Genomic DNA, 17,324 nt, shown 5'->3' with positions numbered 1-17,324 from the left:
AGTAATGTACTTACACAGTGACTGCACCAGCAGAATAGTGAGTGCAGCTCTGGGGTATAATACAGGATGTAACTCAGGATCAGTAATGTAATGTACGTACACAGTGACTGCAGCAGCAGAATAGTGAGTGCAGCTCTGGGGTATAATACAGGATGTAACTCAGGATCAGTAATGTATGTATACAGTGACTGCACCAGCAGAATAGTGAGTGCAGCTCTGGGGTATAATACAGGATGTAACTCAGGATCAGTAATGTACTTACACAGTGACTGCACCAGCAGAATAGTGAGTGCAGCTCTGGGGTATAATACAGGAGGTAACTCAGGATCAGTAATGTAATGTATGTATACAGTGACTGCACCAGCAGAATAGTGAGTGCAGCTCTGGGGTATAATACAGGATGTAACTCAGGATCAGTAATGTACTTACACAGTGACTGCACCAGCAGAATAGTGAGTGCAGCTCTGGGGTATAATACAGGATGTAACTCAGGATCAGTAATGTAATGTACGTACACAGTGACTGCAGCAGCAGAATAGTGAGTGCAGCTCTGGGGTATAATACAGGATGTAACTCAGGATCAGTAATGTATGTATACAGTGACTGCACCAGCAGAATAGTGAGTGCAGCTCTGGGGTATAATACAGGATGTAACTCAGGATCAGTAATGTACTTACACAGTGACTGCACCAGCAGAATAGTGAGTGCAGCTCTGGGGTATAATACAGGAGGTAACTCAGGATCAGTAATGTAATGTATGTACACAGTGACTGCACCAGCAGAATAGTGAGTGCAGCTCTGGAGTATAATACAGGATGTAACTTAGGATCAGTAATGTAATGTAAGTACACAGTGACTCCACCAGCAGAATAGTGAGTGCAGCTCTGGAGTATAATACAGGATGTAACTCAGGATCAGTAATGTAATGTATGTACACAGTGACTGCACCAGCAGAATAGTGAGTGCAGCTCTGGAGTAAAATACAGGATGTAACTCAGGATCAGTAATGTAATGTATGTACACAGTGACTGCACCAGCAGATTAGTGAGTGCAGCTCTGGGGTATAATACAGGATATAACTCAGAATCAGTAATGTACGTACACAGTGACTGCACCAGCAGAATAGTGAGTGCAGCTCTGGGGTATAATACAGGATGTAAATCAGGATCTGTAATGTAATGTATGTACACAGTGACTGCACCAGCAGAACAGTGAGTGCAGCTCTGGAGTATAATACAGGATGTAACTCAGGATCAGTAATGTAAGATATTTTCAATGTTACATCATTTTTTTTGTAAATTATATCTATATATTAACTGTAACATAGTTTAAAGTTACACTTATACATATAATGTAAAAACAATAATATTCCTATGACCAGCATAGCTTGTATTCCGACTTATCATTCACGTTTTGCTGCATTTTGCACATTTTCCCAGCAGAGGGCAGTATTGGCTTATAAAATAAGTCTTTTCTCTTTCCATTGGTTGAAATGTCATAAAGAAAACTGATGAATTTACAGATATTCTTCCCCGGTATTATCCCTGCCTTGATCTATATAATTTTGCTTGGAGCAAACAAGAGTCATTCTTACAAGACCTGCTTTCATCAATTTTCAGGAACTATCATTTAGTTGAGCAAATACCTACTACAGAACCAGAAATTATCAGAGCTATGTCACAAGGTGCAGAGGAATCCTGTAGAACGAGCTTCTTTTTTTAGGCCTTTGTTTTGAAAAAGGAATTGGTACTATATCACCATAAATGCTTCTGCTTGACCCTCGGGCCTAAAGCTGCAAAGCCATCATTGAGTCTTATATAGTCCCATGTAAGACTTGTCTCACAAAAATTGGTATCATTTCTCCAAAAATTTCACCCAGACTTTAAAGATTAGAGCTCAGTATGCAGAGTTCCAAATCCCCTTCGTAGACTTAAAGAGGTTGTCAACCTTTTTCGCACAATTTTTATTTTTACTTAAATTCATGTATTTGGGGCTAAAATTCATTTTTGCAATTGGGTCTCAGGAAAATTTTTGCACCGTTTGCTTTCTATAGCCTTCGTGTTGCTTTGTCTATTGCTTGCTGTGTAATGAGTTATCTGAGAATCGTCATTTAAATAATCTGATAAAGTTTATAACTCATTTATTTGTCATTTTCTGAGCTCCTCTCAGATGATTAATAACCTGAGACCACATCAAAGTTGAATGTGCAGAGACAGAAAGAGCTTGTAAAAGCCAAACGGTGCCAAATTTTTAATGAAACTCAATCACAAAAATTATTTTTAGCTGCAAATACATTGGAATATGTAAGGAAAAAAGTGTCCCGCAACCATTTAAATTTTAAAGTTTACCTGAAATGAACTGCATATTGATCTAACACAAAGTTCTATGTATAAATAGTTTGCGGTAAATGCTTGAGCTCCCTCTAGTGGCGGCTAAAAACAGGACATTTTAAAATTTACCTCTATAGCTTTTTACGGTATTTGGAGCGAAGTAAAAAGCTGGTCACATAAATGTTGGACAAAGAGTCATTTGGAGTTAAATATTACCATTGATTTTAGAAAATTCCAATACAATTTTTGTGGCAGGGTATGGCTCCGCTATGGGGTCCCCAAAGACGGAATGTGGCAGTGAAGTATTCCTCCCTATAGCTCTGAAACCTTAGGGGTGAAAGGACATTGTGTTCACATGTAAAACTGACATTTCCATTAAAAACTCATGACCTATTTATATTTTAATTAACATATTTCACTGCTGAAAAACCTTTCCATTTTTTGTTGTACCCCCCCCCACTCTGAGGCTGACTTCGAAGCTATAGACTTTACTTTTTCTCTCATGCAAACTTTTGTAGTTTTTCAAGTTCACACTGAAAAGACTTAAGAATGCGTGAGAAAATAAATTTAATTTCCGGGAACACGTAAGACATTCCAGGAGAGGTACAATTATTCCGCAATACTTTTTAAAGAGTTGACGATGGGGAAGAAAAGATGTAATTGGGGCGGTAATACAGCTGGAGCTGCACTTCGAGGTATGGCGGATTTATTAATTTTATTTTCTCGTTAATTTTTTTTTATTCCCATAGAGAATGTTAAAAAAATCTAGGTTACATTTCAATATACTTAAAAAAAAGCAAAGAGAGCCTCAGCAATAAGTCGAAACTGAAGTAGTCAAATGTTGACCATTCGAGGTGGTGGTGTCACCATTGATCCGGAGGCAGTAATTGTTTATCGGATGGTGGAAAGTCAACTTATTTAGGAACGATGACCCATTTTGCCATGGATAGCTGGACGCTTGAGGCACAACTGGATATTGGACCTGGTGTTCCAGTTAACTCTTCAATCATTTCCATAAGAATCAACACAATGGAGCGCGAGAAGGAGTCGGAGCATTTTGGTAAATCCACTTGGTATCCAAATTTACAGACACGTCCTGAGTTCTCCAATATAAATAACGAGTCTTCTGTACAAGTCTTTTAGGGTAGGATAATGCTAGGGAAAGTGTCGCATTAGGACATATATTAAGCCTGTAAGGAAGGCAGAGAGCCTTAAGTCTGTGTTTAGTCTCATGGAGCTACTGATCACGTTGGTGGGGGTGTAGGTCTCCCGTGTAAAGTTATTACAGTAGCTTCCAGCGCAACACTGGATCTCCGAAACGTTGGGTATTTCCTGTGATGGGTAAGTGGATGAACAAAACGCCACTGTACTGCAGCCTTTCATGATCGTCGTCCGATTCTTATCTACAGATAAAAAGATGAAAAAGGAAGTCTACACTGTTCATCTTTAGAGGTATAAGACTCTAACAATAGCAAGAGACAGCACAGTCTACTTGGCAGTAATCACAATGCGTACATGAGGCAACAAACACCTTCCATGGGTACAGTACAGTATTTTTTATGTCGGTGCATATTGCTGTAGGAGCGTGACTATTTGCGTGCATGTACTCATTAAGCCCAAGGCAAGAACAGTTTAGCAGTTCAAGCATCTTCAAAACAGGGAAATAATTTTTTTGCTTTAGTATGCAAAGCTTGAAGAATTAGTGATTTACTTCCTTGAACAATATTTAAAATTAACTTAAATAAAAAGTAACTCTAATACTGCCCCCTATATAGAAGAATATAACTATTATAATACTGCCCCCTATATGCAAGAATATACTATAATACTGCCCCCTATGTACAAGAATATAACTACTATAATACTGTCCTCTATGTACAAGAATATAACTACTATAATACTGCCCCTATGTACAAGAATATAACTACTATAATACTGCCCCTATGTACAACAATATATAACTACTATAATACTGCTCCTATGTACAAGAGTATAACTACTATAATACTGCTCCTATGTACAAGAATATAACTACTATAATACTGCCCCTATGTACAAGAATATAACTATTATAATACTGCCCTCTATGTACAAGAATATAACTACTATAATACTGCTCCAATGTACAAGAATATAACTATTATAATACTGCTCCTATGTACAAGAATATAACTACTATAATACTGCCCTTATGTACAAGAATATAACTACTAATATTCTTGTACATAGGGGCAGTATTATACTAGTTATATTCTTGTACATAGGAGTAGTATTATAGTAGTTACATTCTTGTACATAGGAGCAGTATTATAGTAGTTATATTCTTGTACATACGGGCAGTATTATAGTAGTTATATTCTTGTACATAGGGGGCAGTATTATACTAGTTATATTCTTGTACATAGGAGTAGTATTATAGTAGTTACATTCTTGTACATAGGAGCAGTATTATAGTAGTTATATTCTTGTACATAAGGGCAGTATTATAGTAGTTATATTCTTGTACATACGGGCAGTATTATAGTAGTTATATTCTTGTACATAGGGGCAGTATTATAGTAGTTATATTCTTGTACATAGGGGCAGTATTAAACTACTATAATACTGCCCCTATGTACAAGAATATAACTACTATAATACTGCCCCTATGTACAAGAATATAACTACTATAATACTACTCCTATGTACAAGAATATAACTACTATAATACTGCCCCCTATGTACAAGAATATAACTACTATACTACTGCTACTATGTACAAGAATATAACTACTATAATACTGCCCCCTATGTACAAGAATATAACTACTATACTACTGCTACTATGTACAAGAATATAACTACTATAATACTGCTCCTATGTACAAGAATATAACTAGTATAATACTGCCCCATATGTACAAGAATATAACTACTATAATACTACTCCTATGTACAAGAATATAACTAGTATAATACTACCCCCTATATACAAGAATATAACTACTATAATACTACTCCAATGTACAAGAATATAATTACTACAGTATAATACTGCCCCCTATATACAAGAATATAACTACTATAATACTCCTCCTATCAGGGCCGGTTTTAGACAAAGTGGGGCCCTAGGCAAAAATTTAAAGTGGGGGCCCCAAATGATAACATTGCACTGTGGCCCCCATATTTAGGGGCCTTATATCGGCCAACGGGTCTGCCACTATTAGCTGTACGCAGGGGCGTTGCTAGGGTCAGAAAAGATTGGGGGCCCAAGACAAAGAGTTGCCCCCAACCCCCTCCTAATTTTTTTTTTTTAAGGCTGCCGTCACACTAGCAGTATTTGGTCAGTATTTTACATCAGTATTTATAAGCCAAAACCAGGAGTGGAACAAATAGAGGAAAAGTATAATAGACACATATGCACCACTTCTGTATTTATCACCCACTCCTGGTTTTGCCTACAAATACTGATGTAAAATACTGACCAAATACTGCTAGTGTGACGGCAGCCTAACTCTTCAGATAAAACAGTGCTAACTCTCTGAGAACATATAATGTAGTAGATGTCACCTGCAGTCCTATGTAACACCACAGATAGACAGCGTTTCAGACTAAGACTATGTTCACATGCAGCATTTTTTTTTTCAGTAGCCAAAACCTTTTCTATTAGCAGTAAAAATGCTGCGTTGTGCATGCGTTTTGCATGCGTTGTGCGTTGCGTCACCAACGCTGCGCCACGCAACGCAAATGTGAACGTAGCCTAAGCCAAAACCAGGAGGGTGAGAAATACAGAAGTAGTGACGTGTTTCTCAGGCTATGTGAGCACGTTGCGGATTTTGCTGTGGATTTGCAGCAGTTTTCCATGCATTGTACAGTACCATGTAAAACTATGGAAAACAAAATTTGCAGTACACATGCTGCGGAAAATACTGCGCGGAAATGCTGTGTTGTATTTTCTGCAGCATGTCAATTCTTTGTGCAGATTTCGCAGCGTTTTACACCTGCTCCATAATAGGAATCCACAGGTGTAAAACCGCTGTTGAAAACCGCACAAAAACCGCGGTTATTCCACGATAAATCTGCGGTAAACCTGCCGGTAAAACTGAGGGGATTTAAAAAGTGCTACAGTTCTGGAATCCAGTCAGAAAACAATCAAGCGCCTGCAGGAGATTTCGGAAATCTCCTATGTTTTGCTGGCACTTTGAAAAGCAGCTTTTTGCCAGGTTCATATGCAGAATTTTTGCAGCTTTTTCTTCTGCAAATAAGAAGTTTACAGCATTTTACAGCACAAGCAAAAACTGAGATTTTCAGAAATCTCCTGCGCACCCTTTTATTTTCCCCTGACTGAATTTCACAAGTGCAGCTTTTTTTAAATCTGCAGCGTATCACTTCTTTCAGCAATTTTTGTTCACCCATAGAAAGCAATGAAAAAGTTTAAAAAATGCTGCAAATGTTGCAACGTTGTTTTTTGCTGCGTTTTTTGTGAACAACACTAACTTTATTAAACATATACTGTAGACAAAATGCATACTGTAAAAAACAAACAGCAAAAGCTCTAAGGGTGTGTGTCCACAATCAGTAAACGCTGCGGGTCGGCTGCTGTGTACTTGTGCAGTGTCCAACCCGCAGCGGCCTGATGCTACAGTATAGTGGATGGGATTTCAAGAAATTCCATCTCTACTATGCGTGCACTATCACCTGCACCCCACCTGCGGAGACGGACATGTGGCGCGTGTGTCCAGGCTGCAGCATGCCAATTTATCTGGCGTAGACGCGAGTCTCCGCAAGAGAAATCTCACCCCTGCATTGTATTGGATGCAGGGATTCCGCACAGATCAATGAACACACGCGGAATCACATGTGTTCAAAACATGGCAGCACTTTGGACGCAGCACATGTCCACTGCATCCAAAGGGCTGCCATTTCCGGATCCTCTGCACATACTCTAAAAAATGGGTGCTTTGAAAGCAGTGTTTTTACTGCCAAGAGAGCAGGTTTTGGCTGCAAAAAAAAAAATGCACAAAAAACACTGATTCCTATGCACACCTGTACTATATATGTGTATGGTTTACCCTTATTATTTCAGGTGGGAATTAATTTATTTCTATATAATAAATGCCCTGATTCAGCAGACAATATTCCTGTCTTGTGTCATCCAGACAGTAGTGATAGGAGGTCACCCTGTCAGATTACAAGCAGTGACTGTGGTCAGAGCCTATGCTGATTACAAGCTGTATGTGACTGTGAAACCTGATCCTACAGCAAACAGCACAGAGCTCCAGGACCACATGAGTAAATCACAGCACTGAGGGGGTCTCCAGGGGGGTTTGGGAGAGACGCCACTGCTGTACACCCTCTGGGCACTTCATACAGGGGCTGCAGAGGTAGGGGGCCCCCTTTCTAGGTGGGGGCCCTAGGCGTGTGCCTGGTCTGCATGTGCCAAACGCCGGCCCTGGCTCCTATCTACAAGAATATAACTACTATACTACTGCTGCTATGTACAAGAATATAACTACTATACTACTGCTGCTATGTGCAAGAATATAACTACCATAAAACTGCTCCATATATACAAGAATATAACTACTATAATACTGCCCCTATGTACAAGAATATAACTACTATAATACTCCCCATGTACAAGAATATAACTACTATAATACTGCTCCTATGTACAAGAATATACTATAATACTGCCCCTATGTACAAGAATATAACTACAATAATACTGCTCCCTATGTACAAGAATATAACTACTATAATACTGCTCCTATGTACAAGAATATAACTACTATAATACTGCTCCTATGTACAAGAATATACTATAATACTGCCCCTATGTACAAGAATATAGCTACTATAATACTGCCCCTATGTACAAGAATATAACTACTATAATACTGCTCCTACGTACAAGAATATAACTACTATAATACTGCTCCTATGTACGATAATATAACTACTATAATACTGTCCCTATGTACAAGAATATAACTACTATAATACTGCCCCTATGTACAAGAATATAACTACTATAATACTGCCCCTATGTACAAGAATATAACTACTATACTTGGCACAAAAAGGAAAAAAAAGGGAATGAACCGCACCTCCAAAAATCATAAGTTGATCTAAAGCCGCTAGGCAAAAATTTATATAACTGAATATGAGGTTTTCAGTTTAACATTCTGATCAGACTGTATGAAGCCCACTGCCACGTCACGGCAAACCTTAAACTGAAAACCTCATATTCAGTTATATAAAATTTTTGCCTAGCAGCTTTAGATCAACTTATGATTTTTGGAGGTGCGGTTCATGCCTTTTTTTTCCTTTTTGTGCAAAGCATGTTCTAGTCTCTTTCTTGGACCAGCACTCCTCCCATTTGGCACAGGTGAATTTAATTGGCAGGAGACTGCAAAGTAAGGGGTCTAGCCCATTTTGACTCTCACTGAAGAGCTGGAGGAAGGTGAGTTTCAGTGCTCCTTTCATTTTGGTGCTGGTGCTGTGTGGCGCCATTGTTGCTGTGGCTTTGTGCTGCTGGGGCATCGCGGTCTGGAGTCATGGGGGCTCAGTCTCGCAGCAATGGGTGCTGTCGGGCAACAGGCCATCCGCCATGCTGGTGCATTGCTGCTGTGGCGGTGGTCGCCGCACGGCTCCGCTCTGTTAGGGCGGTAGGACCCACTACGAGGTTTGTCGTGACGTGGCAGTGGGCTTCATACAGTCTGATCAGAATGTTAAACTGAAAAACTCATATTCAGTTATATAAAATTTTTGCCTAGCGGCTTTAGATCAACTTACGATTTTTGGAGGTGCGGTTCGTGCCTTTTTTTTTTTCCTTTTTGTGCAAAGCATAACTACTATACTACTGCTGCTATGTGCAAGAATATAACTACCTTAAAACTGCTCCCTATGTACAAGACTATAACTATAATACTGCCCCTATGTACAAGAATATAACTACTATAATACTGCCCCTATGTACAAGAATATAACTACTCTGATACTGCCCCTATGTACAATAATATAACTACTCTAATACTGCCCCCTATGTACAAGACTATAACTACTATAATACTGCTCCTATGTACAAGAATATAACTACTATAATACTGCCCCTATGTACAAGAATATAACTACTATAATACTGCCCCTATGTACAAGAATATAACTACTATAATACTGCCCCTATGTACAAGAATATAACTACTATAATACTGCCCCTATGTACAAGAATATAACTACTATAATACTGCCCCTATGTACAAGAATATAACTACTATAATACTGCCCCTATGTACAAGAATATAACTACTATAATTCTGCTCCTATGTACAAGAATATAACTACTATAATACTGCTGCTATGTGCAAGAATATAACTACTATAATACTGCCCCTTTGCACAAGAATATAACTACTATACTACTGCTGCTATGTGCAAGAATATAACTACCATAAAACTGCTCCCTATGTACAAGAATATACTAAAAAACTGCCCCTATGTACAGGAATATAACTACTATAATACTGCCCCTATGTACAAGAATATATCTACTATAATACTGCTCCTATGTACAAGAATATAACTACTATAATACTGCCCTCTATATACAAGAATATAACTACTATAATACTGCCCCCTATGTACAAGAATATAACTACTATAATACTGCTCCTATGTACAATAATATCACTACTATAATACTGCCCTTATGTACAGGAATATAACTACTATAATACTTCCCCTATGTACAAGAATATGACTACTCTAATACTGCCCCTATGTACAAGAATATAACTACTACAATACTGCTCCTATGTACAAGAATATAACTACTATAATACTGCCCCTATGTACAAGAATATAACTACTATAATACTGCCCCTATGCACAGGAATATAACTACTCTAATACTGCCCCTATGTACAATAATATAACTACTCTAATACTGCCCCCTATGTTCAAGAATATAACTACTATAATACTGCTCCTATGTACAAGAATATACTATAATACTGCCCCTATGTACAAGAATATAGCTACTATAATACTGCTCCTACGTACAAGAATATAACTACTATAATACTGTCCCTATGTACAAGAATATAACTACTATAATACTGCCCCTATGTACAAGAATATAACTACTATACTTGGCACAAAAAGGAAAAAAAAGGGAATGAACCGCACCTCCAAAAATCATAAGTTGATCTAAAGCCGCTAGGCAAAAATTTATATAACTGAATATGAGGTTTTCAGTTTAACATTCTGATCAGACTGTATGAAGCCCACTGCCACGTCACGGCAAACCTTAAACTGAAAACCTCATATTCAGTTATATAAAATTTTTGCCTAGCAGCTTTAGATCAACTTATGATTTTTGGAGGTGCGGTTCATGCCTTTTTTTTTCCTTTTTGTGCAAAGCATGTTCTAGTCTCTTTCTTGGACCAGCACTCCTCCCATTTGGCACAGGTGAATTTAATTGGCAGGAGACTGCAAAGTAAGGGGTCTAGCCCATTTTGACTCTCACTGAAGAGCTGGAGGAAGGTGAGTTTCAGTGCTCCTTTCATTTTGGTGCTGGTGCTGTGTCGCGCCATTGTTGCTGTGGCTTTGTGCTGCTGGGGCATCGCGGTCTGGAGTCATGGGGGCTCAGTCTCGCAGCAATGGGTGCTGTCGGGCAACAGGCCATCCGCCATGCTGGTGCATTGCTGCTGTGGCGGTGGTCGCCGCACGGCTCCGCTCTGTTAGGGCGGTAGGACCCACTACGAGGTTTGTCGTGACGTGGCAGTGGGCTTCATACAGTCTGATCAGAATGTTAAACTGAAAAACTCATATTCAGTTATATAAAATTTTTGCCTAGCGGCTTTAGATCAACTTACGATTTTTGGAGGTGCGGTTCGTGCCTTTTTTTTTTCCTTTTTGTGCAAAGCATAACTACTATACTACTGCCCCTATGTACAAGAATATAACTACTATAATACTGCCCCCTATGTACAAGAATATACCTACAATACTACTGCTGCAATGTGCAAGAATATAACTACCTTAAAACTGCTCCCTATGTACAAGACTATAACTATAATACTGCCCCTATGTACAAGAATATAACTACTATAATACTGCCCCTATGTACAAGAATATAACTACTATAATACTGCCCCTATGTACAAAAATATAACTACTATAATTCTGCTCCTATGTACAAGAATATAACTACTATAATACTGCTGCTATGTGCTAGAATATAACTACTATAATACTGCCCCTTTGCACAAGAATATAACTACTATACTACTGCTGCTATGTGCAAGAATATAACTACCATAAAACTGCTCCCTATGTACAAGAATATAACTACTATAATACTGCCCCTATGTACAAGAATATATCTACTATAATACTGCTCCTATGTACAAGAATATAACTACTATAATACTGCCCTCTATATACAAGAATATAACTACTATAATACTGCCCCCTATGTACAAGAATATAACTACTATACTACTGCTGCTATGTGCAAGAATATAACTACCATAAAACTGCTCCCTATGTACAAGAATATAACTACTATAATACTGCCCCTATGTACAAGAATATATCTACTATAATACTGCTCCTATGTACAAGAATATATCTACTATAATACTGCTCCTATGTACAAGAATATAACTACTATAATACTGCCCTCTATATACAAGAATATAACTACTATAATACTGCCCCCTATGTACAAGAATATAACTACTATAATACTGCTCCTATGTACAATAATATCACTACTATAATACTGCCCTTATGTACAGGAATATAACTACTATAATACTTCCCCTATGTACAAGAATATAACTACTCTAATACTGCCCCTATGTACAAGAATATAACTACTACAATACTGCTCCTATGTACAAGAATATAACTACTATAATACTGCCCCTATGTACAAGAATATAACTACTATAATACTGCCCCTATGCACAGGAATATAACTACTATAATACTGCTCCTATGTACAAGAATATAACTACTATAATACTGCTCCTATGGCCAAGAATATAGCTACTATAATACTGCCCCTACGTACAATAATATAACTACTCTAATACTGCCCCCTATGTTCAAGAATATAACTACTATAATACTGCTCCTATGTACAAGAATATAACTACTATAATACTGCTCCTATGGCCAAGAATATAGCTACTATAATACTGCCCCTACGTACAGGAATATAACTACTATAATACTGCCCCTATGTACAAGAATATAACTACTATAATACTGCTCCTATGTACAAGAATGTATAACTACTATAATACTGCCCCTATGTACAAGAATATAACTACTATAATACTGCCCCTACGTGCAAGAATATAACTACTATAATACTGCCCTCTATGTACAAGAATATAACTACTATAATACTGCTCCTATGTACTAGGATATAACTACTATAATACTGCCCCTATGTACAAGAATATAACTACTATAATACTGCCCCCTATGTACAAGAATATACCTACAATACTACTGCTGCAATGTGCAAGAATATAACTACCATAAAACTGCTCCCTATGTACAAGAATATACTATAATACTGCTCCTATGTACAAGAATATAACTACTATAATACTGCCCCTATATACAAGAACATAACTACTATAATACTGCTCATATGGCCAAGAATATAACTACTATAATACTGCCCCCTATGTACAAGAATATAACTACAATACTACTGCTGCAATGTGCAAGAATATAACTACCATAAAACTGCTCCCTATGTACAAGAATATACTATAATACTGCCCCTATGTACAAGAACATAACTACTATAATACTGCTCCTATGGCCAAGAATATAACTACTATAATACTGCCCTCTATATACAAGGATATAACTACTATAATACTGCTCCCTATGTACAAGAATATAACTACTATAATACTGCCACTATGTACAAGAATATAACTACTATAATACTGCCACTATGTACAAGAATATAAATACTATAATTCTGCCCCTATGTACAAGAATATAACTACTATAATACTGCTGCTATGTGCAAGAATATAACTACTATAATACTGCCCCTATGTACAAGAATATAACTACAATTCTACTGCTGCTAAGTGCAAGAATATAACTACCATAAAACTGCTCCCTATGTACACGAATATACTATAATACTGCCCCTATGTACAAGAATATAACTACTACTAGATTGTGGCCCGATTCTAACGCATCGGGTATTCTAGAATATGCTTGTCCCCGTAGTATATGGACAATGATGATTCCGACTGTGCCCATCGCTGATTGGTTGAGGCAACCTTTTTGACATAATCGCCATGGCAACCATTATGACATCTACGTCGATACTGTGCCCGTCGCTGATTGCGACGATCAGAGACGCAGACGATCAGAGACGCAGGATTTCTACGTCGACTACTGTGCCCGTCGCTGATTGGTCGAGGCCCAGGCGGCCTCGACCAATCAGCGAATGAATAAACGGGACAGACAGACAGACAGAAAAACCCTTAGACAATTGTATATATAGATAATTCTGCTCCTATGTACAAGAATATAACTACTATAATACTGCTCCTCATGTACAAGAATATAACTAATATAATACTGCCCCTGTGTACAAGAATATAACTACTATAATACTGCTCTCTATGTACAAGAATATAACTACTACAATACTGCTCCTATGTACAAGAATATAACTACTATAATACTGCTCTCTATGTACAAGAATGTAACTACTATAATACTGCTTCCTATGTACAAGAATATAACTACTATAATACTGCTCCTCATGTACAAGAATATAACTAATATAATACTGCCCCTGTGTACAAGAATATAACTACTATAATACTGCTCTCTATGTACAAGAATATAACTACTACAATACTGCTCCTATGTACAAGAATATAACTACTATAATACTGCTCCTCATGTACAAGAATATAACTAATATAATACTGCCCCTGTGTACAAGAATATAACTACTATAATACTGCTCTCTATGTACAAGAATATAACTACTACAATACTGCTCCTATGTACAAGAATATAACTACTATAATACTGCTCTCTATGTACAAGAATATAACTACTATAATACTGCTCCTCATGTACAAGAATATAACTAATATAATACTGCCCCTGTGTACAAGAATATAACTACTATAATACTGCTCCCTATGTACAAGAATATAACTACTATAATACTGCCCCCTATGTGCAAGAATATAACTAATATAATACTGCCCCTGTGTACAAGAATATAACTACTATAATACTGCTCCCTATGTACAAGACTATAACTACTATAATACTGCCCCTCTGTACAAGAATATAACTACTATAATACTGCCCTCTATGTACAAGAAAATAACTACTATAATACTGCTCTCTATGTACAAGAATGTAACTACTTTAATACTGCCCCTATGTACAACATTATAACTACTATAATACTGCCTCCTAGCTGTGAGGTTGTGTGTTTGTAGCTCTCCTGATGTCTGGAGCAAGCCCAGGGAGGGGCCACCCTGGGCGGGGAAACTCCCCAAGCAAGGTCCAGGCTTCCAGGCCTACTCTTGGAAGAAACTCCAAAGCTGTTTCTAATGAGGATACAGATTCAAAAGTGATTTCTGAGGGAAAGAAAGCTCAGAATGAAAGTAATAACAGCAGCAAGAAAGTGAGTAAAGTAATGGAACAAGGGAAAGCCATGGTTGTAGGCAAGAAAGTTCCAGTTAAGCAGTCGTCCAGCCAAGGCAAGCAGAGTGAAGTGCGATTAGAAGAAATCCAAAAGAAATCTACTGGTGAGAAGCTGACTGGAGGAAAGCAGCCTGAGGCTCAGGAGGTGCCATCACCGGCCTCAGGTGTGCAGCTCACTCCCAACAAGCAGTGGAGAACTTCACTGGAGAGACAGATACTCCAGGAGAAACATGTGGTGACCAGCATGGCGAGCTCTGGACACACAAGGTCGCAGTCAGGTGGCAGCAGTAAAAGTGCTGCGGAGCCTGGAGCTACGAAATCAGCGGTGGTAAAAATCAAGGAGACATCTGGTCCCATGAAGCTGGAGACATTGCTGATAGCAGGATCTCAGAAGGAGACACCATGTGCACCTGAGCTGCAGCTTGCAGAGGAGATCCCAGGCCTGGTCCAGAAGCTCGGTGAGTTACACCAGCAGAAAAGCCTGCTACAGAAGCAGACAGACGCTCTCTATGAGGTAAAGGCTGCTAACACCGGGGATCACACCATGTGTGACCAGAGTCTGAACTCACTGGGTGGATGGCTGGCAAAAGTGGTGGGGGACATAGACTGTGTCCTAGAGAGGATGGGGCCCCTGGCGGAGACTTATAGGAACGAGGAACTGTTTATGTCACACAAGCAGAACTCTGCAGATTCCAGGTCACACATTGTCCCAGGTGGACCCCAGAAGCAGGTACGGCCAGTGCTGCAGCCCGCAAGCTTCTGTTTCCTGAAGGGTCAAATATTGCACCAGCAGCCTGTGACAGATACCAAGCAGCCGCCTGTAGAGCAGATTCCAGCAGAGGTACCACAAGTCTCAGGATGCCCAGCGCAGCAGCCTGCTGCAGATTCAGTGCACATTTCAGCAGAGGGACTACAAGTCTCAGAATGCCAAGCACACCAGTTGGGCAGTGGACATGTGCCGATAGTTATTGATGGTGCCCAGCAGGGCTCTGATGCTGGGGATAACCGCGCTGTATCTGAGGGGTCGGGGGCTTGGGGGAGCACAGTATCTTTGGACGCCGTACAATCTGATAATGACATTAATGTTGATGATAACAGTGTGCATGATAATGTCTGTGATTTCCCCCCATTAATTTCGAGCACACAGGGTGTGGCAGCCCCCCCTGCTGCAGAACCTCACCCTAGTGTGACCCCGCAGGTTCCCCCCAGTAATGCCTGGAGCCGTGGTGCTCCGTCCTTCACCTCTGGTGCCAACTATACCGGCCAGGCATTTAAACGGAGAAACGTGGTGCGTTTCCGGCACAGAGGTGCCAAGGAGGACCTGCCGGACAGGAGGTTTGTGGTCAGGGAGCTCCTGTGCCGCCAAATGGGGTTCGCGCCAGTCAGCATCTTGGCAGTGATTAATCTTCCAGACAGGCAGGGCTATGACGTCAGCTTTAAGCTCATGACTGACCTGGACAGATTCTGGTCTAACTTCCCCAAGTTTAGAGACACTGAGGGCTGGAGTAAGTTCAGCTTTATTCCAATCTCTAAGCCAGACACGGTTACCGTAAATGTGATCTTCTGGAATGAGTCTGTTCCCCCGCAGGACATTGTGGTGTGGCTCCGGAGGCATTGTGACTTGGTCTCTGACCTCACCAAAAGTAGAGACAGCGATGGTATCTGGACGGGAGGGTGGAGGGTCTTGGTTAAACTGCGCCAGTGTAATAATATCGCTGCTCACTTACCCAACTCCTTCTTTATTGGGAGGGAGAGGGGTGTGTGTTTCTACCCCGGGCAGCCCCGTAAGTGCTTTAAATGTGGTGGGAAAGGCCACCTGGCAAATACCTGTACTGTGGTAAAGTGCAGCCTGTGCGGAGAAGTCGGCCATGTAGCTGCAGACTGCCAAAACATCAGGTGCAACCTCTGTGGGAAGATCGGCCACCCTCACAGGGACTGTCCAGACGCCTGGCATAATATCTGTAAGGACTTTCCTGATGAGGATTTGGCGGCAGGGGCAGAGATACTGGAGGAGGCAGCTTTACTGTCAGGGGAAATACTGACCGGAGCAGAGGTCCACCAGGGGTCTGCTCAGCTCACACCAGGGCAGCAGGGTTCAGAGGGTGCACAGGGGAGCATGGAGGTTGTGCCTCAGGAGCAGCAGTCACAGGAAGATATTACTTCAGTACTACCATCTGTGTCTGAAGGAAATAGCAATAATAAGACTTAGGCCGGAGACACACTGGTGCGAGATACGTCCGAGTCTCGCTGGTTAAAAGCAAGCTGTGGCACCAGCACTCCGGAGTG

At 39.7% G+C, this 17,324-nt stretch overlaps 2 protein-coding genes across 3 annotated transcripts in view; one reads left to right on the top strand and one right to left on the bottom strand.

The window, feature by feature from the left end:
- Positions 1-3,474: 3,474 nt before the first annotated feature.
- Positions 3,475-17,324, bottom strand: part of LOC143770394 (urokinase plasminogen activator surface receptor-like) — a 42,346-nt gene continuing 28,496 nt past the window's right edge. For both annotated transcript variants that reach the window (XM_077260003.1, XM_077260004.1), the window contains one exon: positions 3,475-3,733. In XM_077260003.1, coding sequence (XP_077116118.1) covers positions 3,486-3,733 — 248 coding nt within the window. In that variant the 3' untranslated portion in view covers positions 3,475-3,485. The remainder of the gene's footprint in view (positions 3,734-17,324) is intronic.
- Positions 15,159-17,324, top strand: part of LOC143770392 (interferon-inducible GTPase 5-like) — a 93,333-nt gene continuing 91,167 nt past the window's right edge. Inside the window, exon 1 of the mRNA XM_077260000.1 lies at positions 15,159-15,496. The gene's annotated coding sequence lies outside the window, so the exon portion shown is untranslated. The remainder of the gene's footprint in view (positions 15,497-17,324) is intronic.

The sequence above is a fragment of the Ranitomeya variabilis genome, chromosome 4 (assembly GCF_051348905.1).
Source record: "Ranitomeya variabilis isolate aRanVar5 chromosome 4, aRanVar5.hap1, whole genome shotgun sequence".
NCBI classification, from domain to species: domain Eukaryota; kingdom Metazoa; phylum Chordata; class Amphibia; order Anura; family Dendrobatidae; genus Ranitomeya; species Ranitomeya variabilis.
The sequence above is the reverse complement of the archived record's forward strand: the minus strand, read 5'-3'. Positions and strand labels throughout refer to the sequence as shown.